The sequence below is a fragment of the Rhinopithecus bieti genome, unplaced genomic scaffold (assembly GCF_001698545.2).
Source record: "Rhinopithecus bieti isolate Rb0 unplaced genomic scaffold, ASM169854v2 scaffold_7681, whole genome shotgun sequence".
Taxonomy (NCBI): Eukaryota; Metazoa; Chordata; class Mammalia; order Primates; family Cercopithecidae; genus Rhinopithecus; species Rhinopithecus bieti.
The window spans coordinates 6,142,993-6,155,245 of NW_016806571.1; the positions used below are offsets into that span (position 1 = coordinate 6,142,993).

The following is a 12,253-nucleotide window of genomic DNA, read 5'->3' on the forward strand; positions in this document are numbered from 1 at the left end:
CCAGACTGGAGTGCAATGGCGCGACCTCGGCTCACCGCAACCTCTGCCTCCTGGGTTCAAGCGATTCTTCTGCCTCAGCCTCCCGAGTAGCTGGAATTACAGGCTCACACCACTATCACCCAGCTAATTTTTGTATTTTTAGTAGAGACAGGGTTTCACCATGTTGGCCAGGCTGGTCTCGAGCTCCTGACCTCAAATGATCCACCCGCTTCGGCCTCCCAAAGTGCTGGGATTACAGGTGTGAGCCAGCATGACTGACCTAAACTGGGTTTTATATGATATTAAGAAATTGTTGTACCATGGAATACTATACAGCCATAAAAACAATGAAATCATGTCCTTTGGAGCAATATAGATAGAGCTAGAGGCCATAATCCCAAGCAATCCAATGCAAGAACAGAAAACCAAATACCACATGTTCTCACTTAGAAGTGGGAGCTAAATATTAAATACACATGATCATGAAGATGGGAAGAGTAGACACTGGGGATCACTGGCCTGGGAAGGGAGGGAGGGAGTATGAGCTGAAGAATCACCTGTTGGGTACTATGCTTATGGTCTGGGCGACAGGATCCCTGGGACCCCAAGCCTCAGTGTCATGCAATTTGCCCATGTAACAAATCTGCAGGTGTACGCTTTATAATAAAAGTTGATTTTTTTTTTTTCCTGAGACGGAGTCCCTCGCTGTGTCACCCAGGGCTGGAGTGCAGTGGCATGAATCTTCAGCCTCACTGCAACTTCCACCTCCTGGGTTCAAGCAATTCTCCTGCTCAGCCATCTCCGAGTAGCGGGACCCTACAGGCAAGCGCCAACCATGCCCAGCTAATTTACATAATATATATATATATAATATATATATATATTTTAAAATATGTATTTTTAGTAGAGCTGTTTTTCACTATGTCCAGGCCTGGTCTTGAACTCCTGACCGCAGTAATCCACACTCCCTCAGTCTCCCAAAGTGCTTGGGATTACAGGTGTGAGCCACCGCGCTTGGCCAAAGTTGAAATTTTTTAAAAAAGAAATTGTTAACTTTATTAACAATTGCTAAGACTTGGCATTATAGTTACATTAAACAAAAAAAAAAAAAAAAAAAAAAAAAAAAAAAAATCCCTCATTCTGTTGGACATAAAGACTAAAGCATTTATGGACAAAATAATATAGTGTCTAGCACTGTTATAAAATACCCAAATTTTTTTTTTTAAAGTGGGCTAAGAAGTAAAGAGGGGCCGGTCGTGGTGGCTTACACCTGTAATCCCAGCATTTGGGGAGGCCAAGGCAGGAGGATTGCTTAGGTCCAGGAATTCAAGACCAGCCAGGGCAACATATGGAGACCTCATCTCTACAGAAAATTTTAAAAATTAGCCAAGCATGGAGGCATACATCCTTAGTCCCAGTTACTAGGGAGGCTGAAGTAGGAGGATCACTTGAGCCCAGAAGGTCAATGCTGCCATGAGCCATGATCATGCCACTGCACTCCAGTCTGGGCAACAGAGTGAGTCTCAAAAAGAAAAAAAGAAATAAAAAGAAATAAAAAAGATAAGATGACGATGAGCCTTGAAGCTGAGCAATGGGCTCACAGGGCCATGATAGTCCCTTCTTCTTATTTTGTGTTTCAATTTTTCACGGTTTTAGCTACAAGTGGAGACAGGTAAGCATGTGTTCCCAGAGCACCAACCCTGCGGGATGGTTGGAGCAGAGCAGATGAGACCTCACTCATTCCCACCTTGGAAGTTGATGGGATCAGGGATCCCTTGGAAGTTGAGGGATGAGAGCACGGGCCTAGAGGGCATGAGCCTGTGGCAAGTCACTCAGCAGGTCGGGAGCCTCGGGCCTCCAGCTCAGGCCATGGCGCCCCAGTTTGTCCAAGAGAGAACTCCCCACTGTCTAATCCTCACATCCAGTCACTGGTCCTGTTTATTCTCGCTCCAAAATCTCTCTCAGATCTGCCTACCTTGCCCCATCCCCTCTGCCCACACCCCCCTCCTTCAAGCTGCCATCATCTCTTGCCCTGCCCACTCCAGTAGCCCTGGCTGGAGGCCAGGTCACCCTTTTGTCCCCATCAGTTCTCCCGGCACGGCCCACTCTGCGCTAGTCCATCCCAGGCCCTCATTTACAGGCGGGAACACTTAAAAATGGACACTTGGCCGGTTGCGAGCTTGGGGCTCGGGAGGCTGATGAGAGGCCCAGACCAGGCCCCCTTCTCGGCCTCCCAGGTTGGGACATCGACGCAGAGAGCTGTGTCTAGGGATGGGTCCGCCTGGGCAACCAGCTCTCCAAGAGCAGAGTTTAAGCTGCAGACCTGCCTGGATGCAGCAGACGTGGCTGGCTGGCTTCCAGAAAGGTCAGGCTGGCTGTTGATGGCTGACCTCACCATCCTGACCAACTGGAGAGGTTACCGTGGCCACAGCTGCCACTGTGGATAAGGTTGCCTGGGGACTGCAGTAGCCCCGTATCTGGCTCCTGTGTCACTCAAGCTTGGCCTGTGAGCAGGCCCAGAGCAGGCCTCACCCGGCCCACTGAGGATGGCAATGGTGTCCTGGGGGCCTCGTATCTTCTAGGGTTCCAGAGCTGGGGATGGAACTGGGCCCTGGACAGCAGGATGGCAGGAAACAATGCCACCCACCCCCTCCAAAGCCTCCCAAATTAATGACCACAGCAAGAGGGAGAGCAATGAGAATTGTAAAGAACTGAGGGAGCGGCGGCTAGCCCAAGTCTGCATGATTGGAGAGGCATCCCTGTTGGTTCCTTCCATCTCCAGGCAGATGCTTAATGAAGAAAACGGCTTTTTCGTGCCTCCTAGCAGCCACACACAGCCTGGGCAGGCCCCACAGAGCAGCGAAGGCCCAGAGACTTGACTTTCCCAGGCCCCTCCCACCTAGAGCAGGGCCCATGAGGCAGCTTCTCAGTCACGAATCAGCCTGTGAGGCTGGCTCTGCGCCTGGGCCTCCTGCCAGGGGCGTGAGGAAGGGAGCGCTGGGTTCAGACACTATCCCTGCCGCCTCTGGCTCAGGGCTCACTGCCTGTGGCCCTGCCTCTTCGCCACCTCCAAGTCACCTTGGGCCTGGCAGTCCAGCTGGGGGTCCTGTCCTGTCTCCACTCTGGAGCACCTAGCAGCCACTTCACTGAAGCTCAGCTCCTGAGGATGGAGGAGCAGAGGACAGGCTGCTGAGAGGAGAGGGTGGCTGGGGACTGGGGGCAGAGGGGACTGCCCAGGTCTCTGAGCAGGTAGCTGTGGCCACCTAGGAATGACTCCTGATGTCGATGGATGACTTGGGGATAGAGTCTGGGGTCTGGAAGCCCTGCAGCCAGCTCAGCCTGTCCAGGAACAGTCCAGCTGAGCTCTGGCAGCCCAGGCCAAGGACAGAACCTCCCTGCCTAGTTCCCTCCCAGGCTCTCCCAGAGACCACCCACATGGGCCCTATCAGCTGGGATCATTCTCCAGCCCTCTGGCTCAGCCCACAAACCCACTGGCTCCGAGCTGCCCAGGCCTCCCTCCCTGGAACGGCTAAGTCCCAACAGCTGACCCTGGCAGGCATCTGGGCCACAGGGAGAGATGGGGGAGAGTGGCTTCAAGTGGAGGAGGGTGGCACCGCCCTGGACGGGCCTTTGACCCTGAAGACACAGGCTTCTGAGTGGGGCCCAGGCCTGAACAGCAGGGAGTAAGGGTGGGTATCGGACTATCACCTAGCACCAGCTTTGTTCTGGTCTGGCTTTGATCTCCCTCCCCAGGCCCTGGGCTCTGGCCCCATCGAACAGTTTGCTGCCCTCACACAAGCACCATGGCTCCTTCCTGTGAAACTGGGCTCAGGACGGTCCATCTCTTGGGAGTGCCCGTGCCTCCCCCTGCCAGTCTAGTTCCTACCTGCCCTCAAGTTTCAGACCCTTCACAGGGCCCTGGCTTCCAGCATCTCATGCTCTGCACGTGCACAGCACGTCTTTCTGGAATGTGCATCCTTCTACCTCAGGTCTGAGGCATGGTGCACACCATGGACCACAGGTCCTGCAGCCTGAGCATCCCAGAGTCCACTCCCAGCTCCGCCACTTCCTAGCTGGGTGATCTTGGGCAGGAAACTACAGAATGGGAAAAATAATAGCCACTTCACAGGTTGTTTTCTTATTGTTTTATTGTTTTGTTTTTGAGATGGAGTCTCACTCTGTCGCCCAGACTGGAGTGCAGTGGCGCGATCTTGGCTCACTGCAACCTCCGCCTCCCGGGTTCAATCGATTCCCCTGCCTCAGCCTCCCAAGTAGCTGGGACTACAGGCACGTGCCACCACACCCAGGTAATTTTCAGTATTTTAGTAGAGACGGAGTTTTACCATGTTGGCTAGGATGGTCTCGATCTCCTGACCTTGTGATCCGACTGACTTGGCCTCCCAAAGTGCTGGGATTACAGCGTGAGCCACTGTGCCCAGCTTTTTTTTTTTTTTTCTTTTCTTTTTTTTTTTTTGAGACAGAGTTTTACTCTTGGTGTGATCTCGGCTCACTGCAACCTCTGTCTTCCGGGTTCAAGTGATTCTCCTGCCTCATCTTCAAGAGTAGTTGGGATTACAGGTGCCAGCCACCACACCTAACTAATTTTTGTATTTTTAGTAGAAATGGGGTTTCACCATGTTGGCCAGGCTGGTTTTGAACTCCTGACCTCAAGTGATCTGCCTACCTCGGCCTCCCAAAGTGCTGAGATTACAGGCGTGAGCCACCGCACCTGGCCCACAGGTTGTTTTTTTTAACAAGGATTAAATGAGACATCTGTGGGACCTGCTTAGGCTGGCGCTCAGGATGTGCGGTGATTATTCTGCACCGTGGTGATGGTGGCAGTGGTTGTTGTTCCTATGGTGAGTCCTGAAAACAGCACTGGTTTCCTAAAGACAGGAACATGTCTTCTGTCTGTCTTCTCTGCCCTCCTGCCCACTCCTACTTCCCCCTCAGTGCCCTGCAGAGGGAGCCTGCTGGGCATGGGCATAGAGCCCATGAGAACCTGGTGCGGGTGGAAGGAAAGGGGACCCCACAGGGAAGGTAGAAGGGCCAGGGCTTTCCCCAGCAGTGGCCAGATCTGAACGGAGATGACTCTGTGTTGTTGTGGCCACTCCAGACCCCAGATCACAGCCTGATATCGAAGCTCCCGAGGGAGCAGAATGCACCGGCCGCCTCAGAGAGGAGGCGCGGCCCAGTCAGGGCCCCACGTTGTCATGGGTCCAGCTGTCCTCAGGAGGGAAACTGTCTTGCGGGCCTGGAGACTTCTGGTTGCTTCTCAGAGGAAAGGTAGCATCTCCCTTCCTTTCTGGGAAACAAACATTCCTGAATACCAGCTGTGTGCCAGGCCCATTGCTAGCTGCAACCTTGGGCAGGTCCCAAACCTCTCTGAGCCTTGGGCCTGTCATCTGGAAACAGAGCACTCTATAAAAGACAGACTTCAAAGGGCTGTGAGGACAGTCAAAGAGACCATAAAGCACAGAGCCTGGGCAGGGGTGGGTATTCAGGAGAGGTGGTGGCCCCTTCCCCTGTGCCCGCCCCTGGGAAGCCCTATCCCCCACCTGGCTGGCAGCATAGGAGACGCGGAGAAGGGACGACCCGGTCTGGGGAAGGGGCGGTTTCCCCAGGCTGAGCTGCCACTGTCTTCCTTCCCTGTGTGGGTGGTGGCTCCAGGCCTGGTGGTCTGCCATGAAGGTCCACGCTTTCTGGTGGCTGGGAGTGGCAGTCGGGGGCTTCAGGACAAGCCTCTGGCTGCTGTGGCCCCTACCCTTCCTCTGCACCTTGGAAGCACCAACCCCTGGGCTGTCTGAGTCTATGCTAACAAAGTAGGAGCCAGAAACCCTCCTTCAGACACAGGTCACTGTGAGCCTTGGCTAAGCCTAGGGACCTCTTCTCAGCCCTGGCTACGGCCCAGATGCCCACCCTGAACCTTCCACGAGTCAGGGCAGGCACCATTTCCCCAGGACGAGCTGAGCAGTAAAGTCTCTTCTGGTTTATCTGGAGGAAGGAAAATGACGTCATGAGGTAAACCGCACAGCCTGAAACCACGAGGCTGGGCGCCCCAGTGATGTTTGCTTTTCAGCAAAAGTCACCATGTGCACAGAGGGGCAGGCAGCCGGGGCCATTGTGGTCAGAGGGTCGGGGGGAAGACAGAGGGAGATTTTTAACACGGAACCACAAAGAAGGAGAGGCCCCAGAGAGGACGGACGTCAGAGGCCAGAGGGCAGCTTCCTGGGGTGCTGTGGGAGACTTGTCACCTGCTGGGCGGGGTGGTGTCTGCTGGCATCTCACGACGTCTCGGGCTTGGCACCTGAGGCACGCAAAGTCACACTTGCCATAGCGGGCATAATAATAGTGGCAAGAATAATAACGATAACACATCCTGACCACGTGTCTCTGTAGCCTTGTCACCTCCTCAACACCATTCCACAAGATGGGACCCTGTGAGGCAGACGCAGCCTGCACATAGAGGAGGGCGGGGAGGCTGGGGCTCTGGCCTGTGCTTTCGCCTCCAGACCATGGAGCTTCTTGGCCCACGTGCTGGGTGCCGTCCAGCCTGAGGCCTGTGTGCAGGGTCCCTGTTTCAAGCCCTGATTCCTGCCTGCTACCTTTGACCCAGGAAGCCCCCTCCCCTCTGCAGCCCTCAGTTTCTTCACCTGTCAAACGCCCTGCCTTTGAGGTAAGAGAGTACATAAGGTAAAGCTTATTCTTCAATATTGTTCTCTTACTCTGTCAATGCTTTGAGCAGGATTCCCTGGAGAAACTGGCCCAAAGGGTGGGCCCAGACACTGGTCTTGATGGGCTGGCTAAGGAGGGAGCTCTGTCTCATGGGAGTGGATGGCAATGGCAGGCGGGTGGGTGGCACCTTCTGTGGAGTGGGGGCCAGTGGGCAGCTTAAACAAGGACAGAGAGAGCTGTCTAGGGAGGTCCGATGCGGCCTCACTTTTCTCAGGAATCTCGGGGTCTCCAAGCCCGCACTCTAGGGCTGCATGAGTTTGAGGGGTTCCTAAAGGAAGTCCCCTGTGTGTCTGGGTGTGCCTGGGTGGCAGTGTAGGGGCAGGTGTGGTGCCCACACTGTCCATATGTCCTTACGCGACCCAAGCCCCAGGCCCTCTGGCTCAGGGTGGGGCCGCAGCTCAGCTTTGATGCCCCTGAGGGCCTGCTGGCCGGGACTGCTGTTTCAGGCAGGAGGTGGGAGGATGCAATGTAGGCAGGGTTGCCCAACCAAAACACCCCAGGCCCAATTCCTCCCACAGGCCTCCTGAAACACGCAGTTCTTCACTGGAGTCACAGCTTTTTGGACTATGGCTCCCCCTTTTCAGTTCTTTTTCTTTGTAACACAAAGACACCATCAGAGAGGCTGTACTTCACAATCCCCAAATGTTAGAAGGCAGAAGGTCTTCCAGACACCCACCGCCAGGCCTGTGTTTTATAGAGGAGGAAGCTGAAATGACTGGTCCAAGACCACACAGCGGGGAGCAGGTGGCAGCATGGGCGCTCGAAGCTTCATCTCTCGCTGTGGGGTTTTCTCTCGCCTGTCTCTACTGTTATCACCCTAATAGGGACCCATCAGATCCTTTTTCAAGATACCACCGGCTACAAGCAGAGGGTAAGCCTGGGGCTGAGAAGCACTGTGGGGAGGAGGAGTGGAGCTGGGAGAGGGTCACAGGAGTCAGGGGCCAGGGAAAGTTGCCAAAAAGAGAGACAGCTTCTCCTGCCCCTTTCCCAGGACTGACTCAGCACCGTACGCGTGAGGATTGGTCATCAACAACTGTTTGACCCCAAAGCCATGGTGCCCTGGGTTGGTGTCCCAGTGATGCTTTTCTGACTCGTGGCCCAGGATGACACAAAGCCCCAAGGGACAAGCCAGAGATCCCACTGGCCCAGCCAGATGCTCCAAGATTCCTTTTGCCTGTAACCCAGAACTGGCCCACCCTCTTGCCTGGTTACTGGGGCTTTCAGGAAAGAGCAATGGACAGTGGGAAGGGCTAGCTGTGAGGCAGGGTCAGTCCTGGGGCCCTGGGAGTGTCTCTTCCCTTCCCCGAGCCTCAGTGTTCTTGTCTGCACAATGGAAGTTCAGGTCAGATGGTCTCTGGGTTCCTTCCCAGCTCTGAGAACCAGGTTCTACCTCAGCTGTTCTCAGAAAGGACAGGGTGGTCTGAGCTGGGCATGGGCTTGAGGCTTATGCCCCTCTCCTAGCCCCAAGGACTTCCCATCCTTTCAGGTCCTGCTGGGGCTCAGCTGCCCAACTCTGAGCAGAAAGAAGAGCCGTGAATCTGACTGGGCAGTGTCATGCTTGTAATCCCAGCACTTTGGGAGGCCAAAGAGGATGGGCTGCTTGAGCCCAGAAGTCCGAGACCAGCCTGGGTAACATGGCGAAACCCTGTCTCTACAAAAAATACAAAAATTAGCCAGGTGTGGTGATGTGTGGCTGTAGTCCCAGCTACTCAGGAGGCTGAGGTGGGAGGATCACTTGAGGCCAGGAGGTTGAGGCTGCCATGAGCTAAGATCACAGCACTGCATTCCGGCCTAGGTAACAGTAAGACTGTGTCTCTGACAGAGAGAGAGAGAGGAAAAAAAAAAAAGCCATGGGTGTCTAAGCTGCAAGGCCTCCCAAATCCCTGAATCCCACTAACCATCTCCCAAGTGAGCAGAGGGAGGCCAAGAGAGGGCAAGCAGGGCACCAGGCCAGAAGCCAAGCCAGGGACCAGGACCCTTCCTGCTGCATCAGCTGTCTCATGTCTACCCTGAAGGAACCCTCTCACAGGACAGTTGGACGCAGCCAAGCAGGAAGGACTCTTCACCAGCCCCGTCTCCATCGCCCGGCTGCCATCACTGCCGGCATCGACGCTGACCCTCCAGCTCCAGCACCAGGTCACCACCCTGCCCCTCATCCATCCTCTTCCTCCACGCATGATGAATGAGCGTTTCTCATTCAATCATTCTCAGAGGCAGCACAGCCTGGCCAGTAGGAAAGAGGATGCGGGAGCCAGACTGCCCGGCTCCACCACCCACCAGCTGCTTTTATTCCCTGCCTGCTATAGTTCCCCAGGTCATAAAATGGGGATACAAATAATATTTTCCTCATCAGGTCACCGGGAGGCTTAAATAAGCCCATACTGTAAAGTGCTTACAGGGCCTGCCACATAGTAAGTACCCCATAATTGCTGTCATTCATTCATTCATTCATTCATTCATGCATTCTCTCCTGCCTATTTCTGAAAGAGTTGAGATGACTCACAATGGAAACGCAATGATAATAGGACTTTAAAGTCAGGTTAAAAGAACACAAGCCTAGGCTGCAGAGGAGAGGGTGCCCCAGAACCTGGGCCAAGCGAGCCTCACCTGAACACAACCTCCCGGCGTCTCGTCCAAAACATAAAGGCTGCTGGTATCAATTCTCCTTTTCTGATAAAAGGAAGCACAACAGCTTTCCAGCAGAATACAAGATTTTTTTCTGGTTCAAACTTTATGAATGACATTGAACAATGCAATGGGTAGCCTCCCCCTCACCTCACCCTGTCCACCTTTTTAATCAACTCCTGAGAAATGGGGTCTGCTCTTCATCCCATCCCACTCCCCATTTCCAGACCCTGGGGAAACCTGCGGTCCTGGAGAGCCTGAGAGCCCCCAGAGCAAAACCTTCAGCTGTCCCAGGAGAAGGACACTCGGGGAGCCAGCCGGAGCTGGCTGCTTTCAGCACCAGGGGACAACTCTAGGAAAAAGCCGAGCCACTGAGTCAACGAGGGCCTTCCCTCCGCTGCAGACAGCAAGTCCCTTCCAGGCGCTTCCCCGCAGCTATAGCAGCAAGCGCCCCTGTGGCAGGCCGGGAATGCTCACTGAGAAAGCCCAGAGCTGTCTATACTTCCCCTCACCGGCTTCCCCTTCTCTCAGCAGCGGTAGGCACAGGAAAGGTGAGCAGGGCCCTCCACGCTTAGTCACCCGAAAGATCTGGGGGCCCAGCAGGGAAAGGTCTCATTCCATCTCCTCCAGCACCCTGGGGGAGTAGCATGGTTCTAACTGTGGCCTGAGACCCTCTGCACGGACATAAGTATCACCAGAGAATGGCGCCCTGAGCCCTCACCCCCAGCGTGTGTATGCATGTGCAGGTGCACACACTTCATTCACCAGGGTGTCGCTGCCTGACTCAGAGGACGATGGGAACCTCCTTCCTGTCCTGCAAGCCTCCGCCTCATCTTTGAAAGACTCACGGAGCCCCCAGTTCTTACCCACCTGTTAGGTGGGAAATTCAAACCTGGGCTCTGAAGGGAGCGGCCCCTCATCCCCTGCCCTTCCCAGACCCTAATCCGGGCCTCCAGGATGTTTCCCCAGCAGCCCGTGGGCTTCCATCCTCAGTTGTGGGCCTTCCAGTGGGTAGGCGCTCATCACTGCAGACAGCATGCAGAGGAGCCCGCCCGCTGGGTCCCTGGGGCACAGCTGCCCCTCTCCCAGTCCCCGGCCCTGTTCCCTGAATCACAGGCAGCAGAGAAGCTGGCTCCACGGCTGGCCTTGCTTGCCCTCTTGGCTGGGGAAATTTCTTTTGGCAGGTGGCAGAATGTCACTAGCCAGGACATGATGATCTGCCACTCAAGGCTGGCTCATACACTGGTCATGAGAACAGTTTGCTGAGAGGGGTTTTTGAGTGTGAGGGAAGTCCCAGCTGGTCTTGGACCCTGTGTATCACTGGGGTGGGGTGGGTGGGGGCTGGGGTGAGATGTAATTAGATCGGGACCTGGGGCTTGTTGGGTGGGGATGGGTGGAGGTGCCAGGGCCTTCCTCTCCTGCCCCACTCAGGCCTTATCACCTCTTACCTGACTGTGGCCACAGTCTCCTCCCTGCCAGCGTCTCCCCGCCCAATCAACACTTCACACCTTTTCAGCTGCTGATTCCCGGAGGACCACTTACACCGAGTACCGTGAGCCGATCGACGGCAGAGTCTCTCTAGCTCGTAAGTCTTCAGTGACTCCCCACTGCCCAAGGAAAACAGAAGACACCTGAGGCCTTGCACAGTGGACCTCACTCTCATCCCTCCCCCAAGAGAATCCTCTGCCTCGAGCCGAAGGCTGTGGGCTCTGCAGACTCCAGGGCTCAAGACACAGCCCAAGTCCCACCTCCTCCATTGCAAGGGACACCACCGTCCGAAGTCCTGTTGGGCAAAGAGCCTAGTTTTTCAGCCAAGTAGGCCTGAGTTAGTCTCAGCTCAGTTCCAATCCCATTAGCTGGTTGCAAGTCATTAACTTTGTCAACCTTCAGTAAATGGAAATCAGGCCCACACTGTAGGTGCCTGGGGGTGCTGATGGTTGAGTGGAATCTGTTCTTTTGACCTTCCCATCATCCTTTCCCCTTTCTTTTGGAGATGTTCCCTGGATTTTCTGTTGGGTATGTGGTCCAGGGGTGGCTGACCTCGCTCCTGGTTCCAGCACAAGATCATGACTGAGGCCAGGTCAATAAGAATATTCCCTCACCCCGGCCACAGAGTCAGATTCCCAGGGATGAACTTATGACTCAAAACAGGCTGGTGGGAACACACTAGCTGGAGTTATTGAAGCTTTCTTTCCCACTGGAGTCACTAGGTAGATAGAAGGAAAGCTGAAGCCTTTAGCCACTGCTGTGGGTTGAAATGTGTACCCCAAAAAGATATGCTCAAGTTCTAATCCCCTGCACCTTTGGAGGTGGCCTTATTTGGAAAAAAGGTCTTTGCAGATGTCGGCAAGTGAAGATGAAGCCATCTTGGATTAGGGTGGCTTGTGGCTTCTGTCCAATGCCTTGTGTCCTTCTAAGAAGACAGAAATCGAGACACAGACACACACAGGGAAAAGGCCAAGTGATGACAGCAGCAGAGACGGGAGCACGGCAGCTACAAGCCGAGGGATGCCAAGCATGGCTGGCACTGCCCAGGAGCCTGGAGAGAGGCAGGGTACAGCCTCCTCTTTAGAGCCTCAAAACACCCTACCCACACCCTGACTTCAGACTTCCAGCCTCCACAACTGGGAGAGAACCACTTTCTGTTATGTTAAGCTACACCAGTTCAGGGTGATTTGTTACAGCAGCTGCAGGAAACGAATACAGACACCAAATGGAGAGACTGTGTCTGAGACTAAGGCCAGCATCATGGAATCAGAGCTGCCAGGAGGGACACGTGGACTCTCAGCCCTGTGGCCACACTTGGCTCCCCCAGCGGCTAAAGCACGAAGTCTACCGGACTTACTAGACTTTCCCATTACCTGGACCAATATATTCTCTGTTTTACTTAAGCTGTTTCGATTGGGTTTCTGGC

The 12,253-nt window shown here is 54.5% G+C and overlaps 1 protein-coding gene across 1 annotated transcript; it reads left to right on the forward strand.

Moving 5' to 3' along the window:
- The first annotated feature begins 3,414 nt into the window (after positions 1-3,414).
- Positions 3,415-11,184, forward strand: LOC108532770 (uncharacterized). Its single transcript, XM_017877047.1, has 5 exons — positions 3,415-3,662; positions 4,933-5,019; positions 8,730-8,850; positions 9,524-9,890; positions 10,856-11,184. Exons 1-5 carry the CDS (start codon positions 3,415-3,417, stop codon positions 10,972-10,974), a joined length of 942 nt encoding a protein of 313 aa, XP_017732536.1. The 3' UTR covers positions 10,975-11,184.
- The last annotated feature ends 1,069 nt before the right edge of the window (positions 11,185-12,253 follow it).

Excerpts from the sequence above, each read along its gene's own strand:
- LOC108532770 (XM_017877047.1), top strand. The coding sequence starts at position 3,415 with ATGGGCCCTATCAGCTGGGATCATTCTCCAGCCCTCTGGCTCAGCCCA. Across the intron at positions 3,663-4,932 it reads CCAGGCCTGAACAGCAGGGA|TGCCCTGCAGAGGGAGCCTG; the intron begins GTAAGGGTGGGT and ends CTTCCCCCTCAG. Across the intron at positions 8,851-9,523 it reads CCCTCCAGCTCCAGCACCAG|AAATGGGGTCTGCTCTTCAT; the intron begins GTCACCACCCTG and ends TCAACTCCTGAG.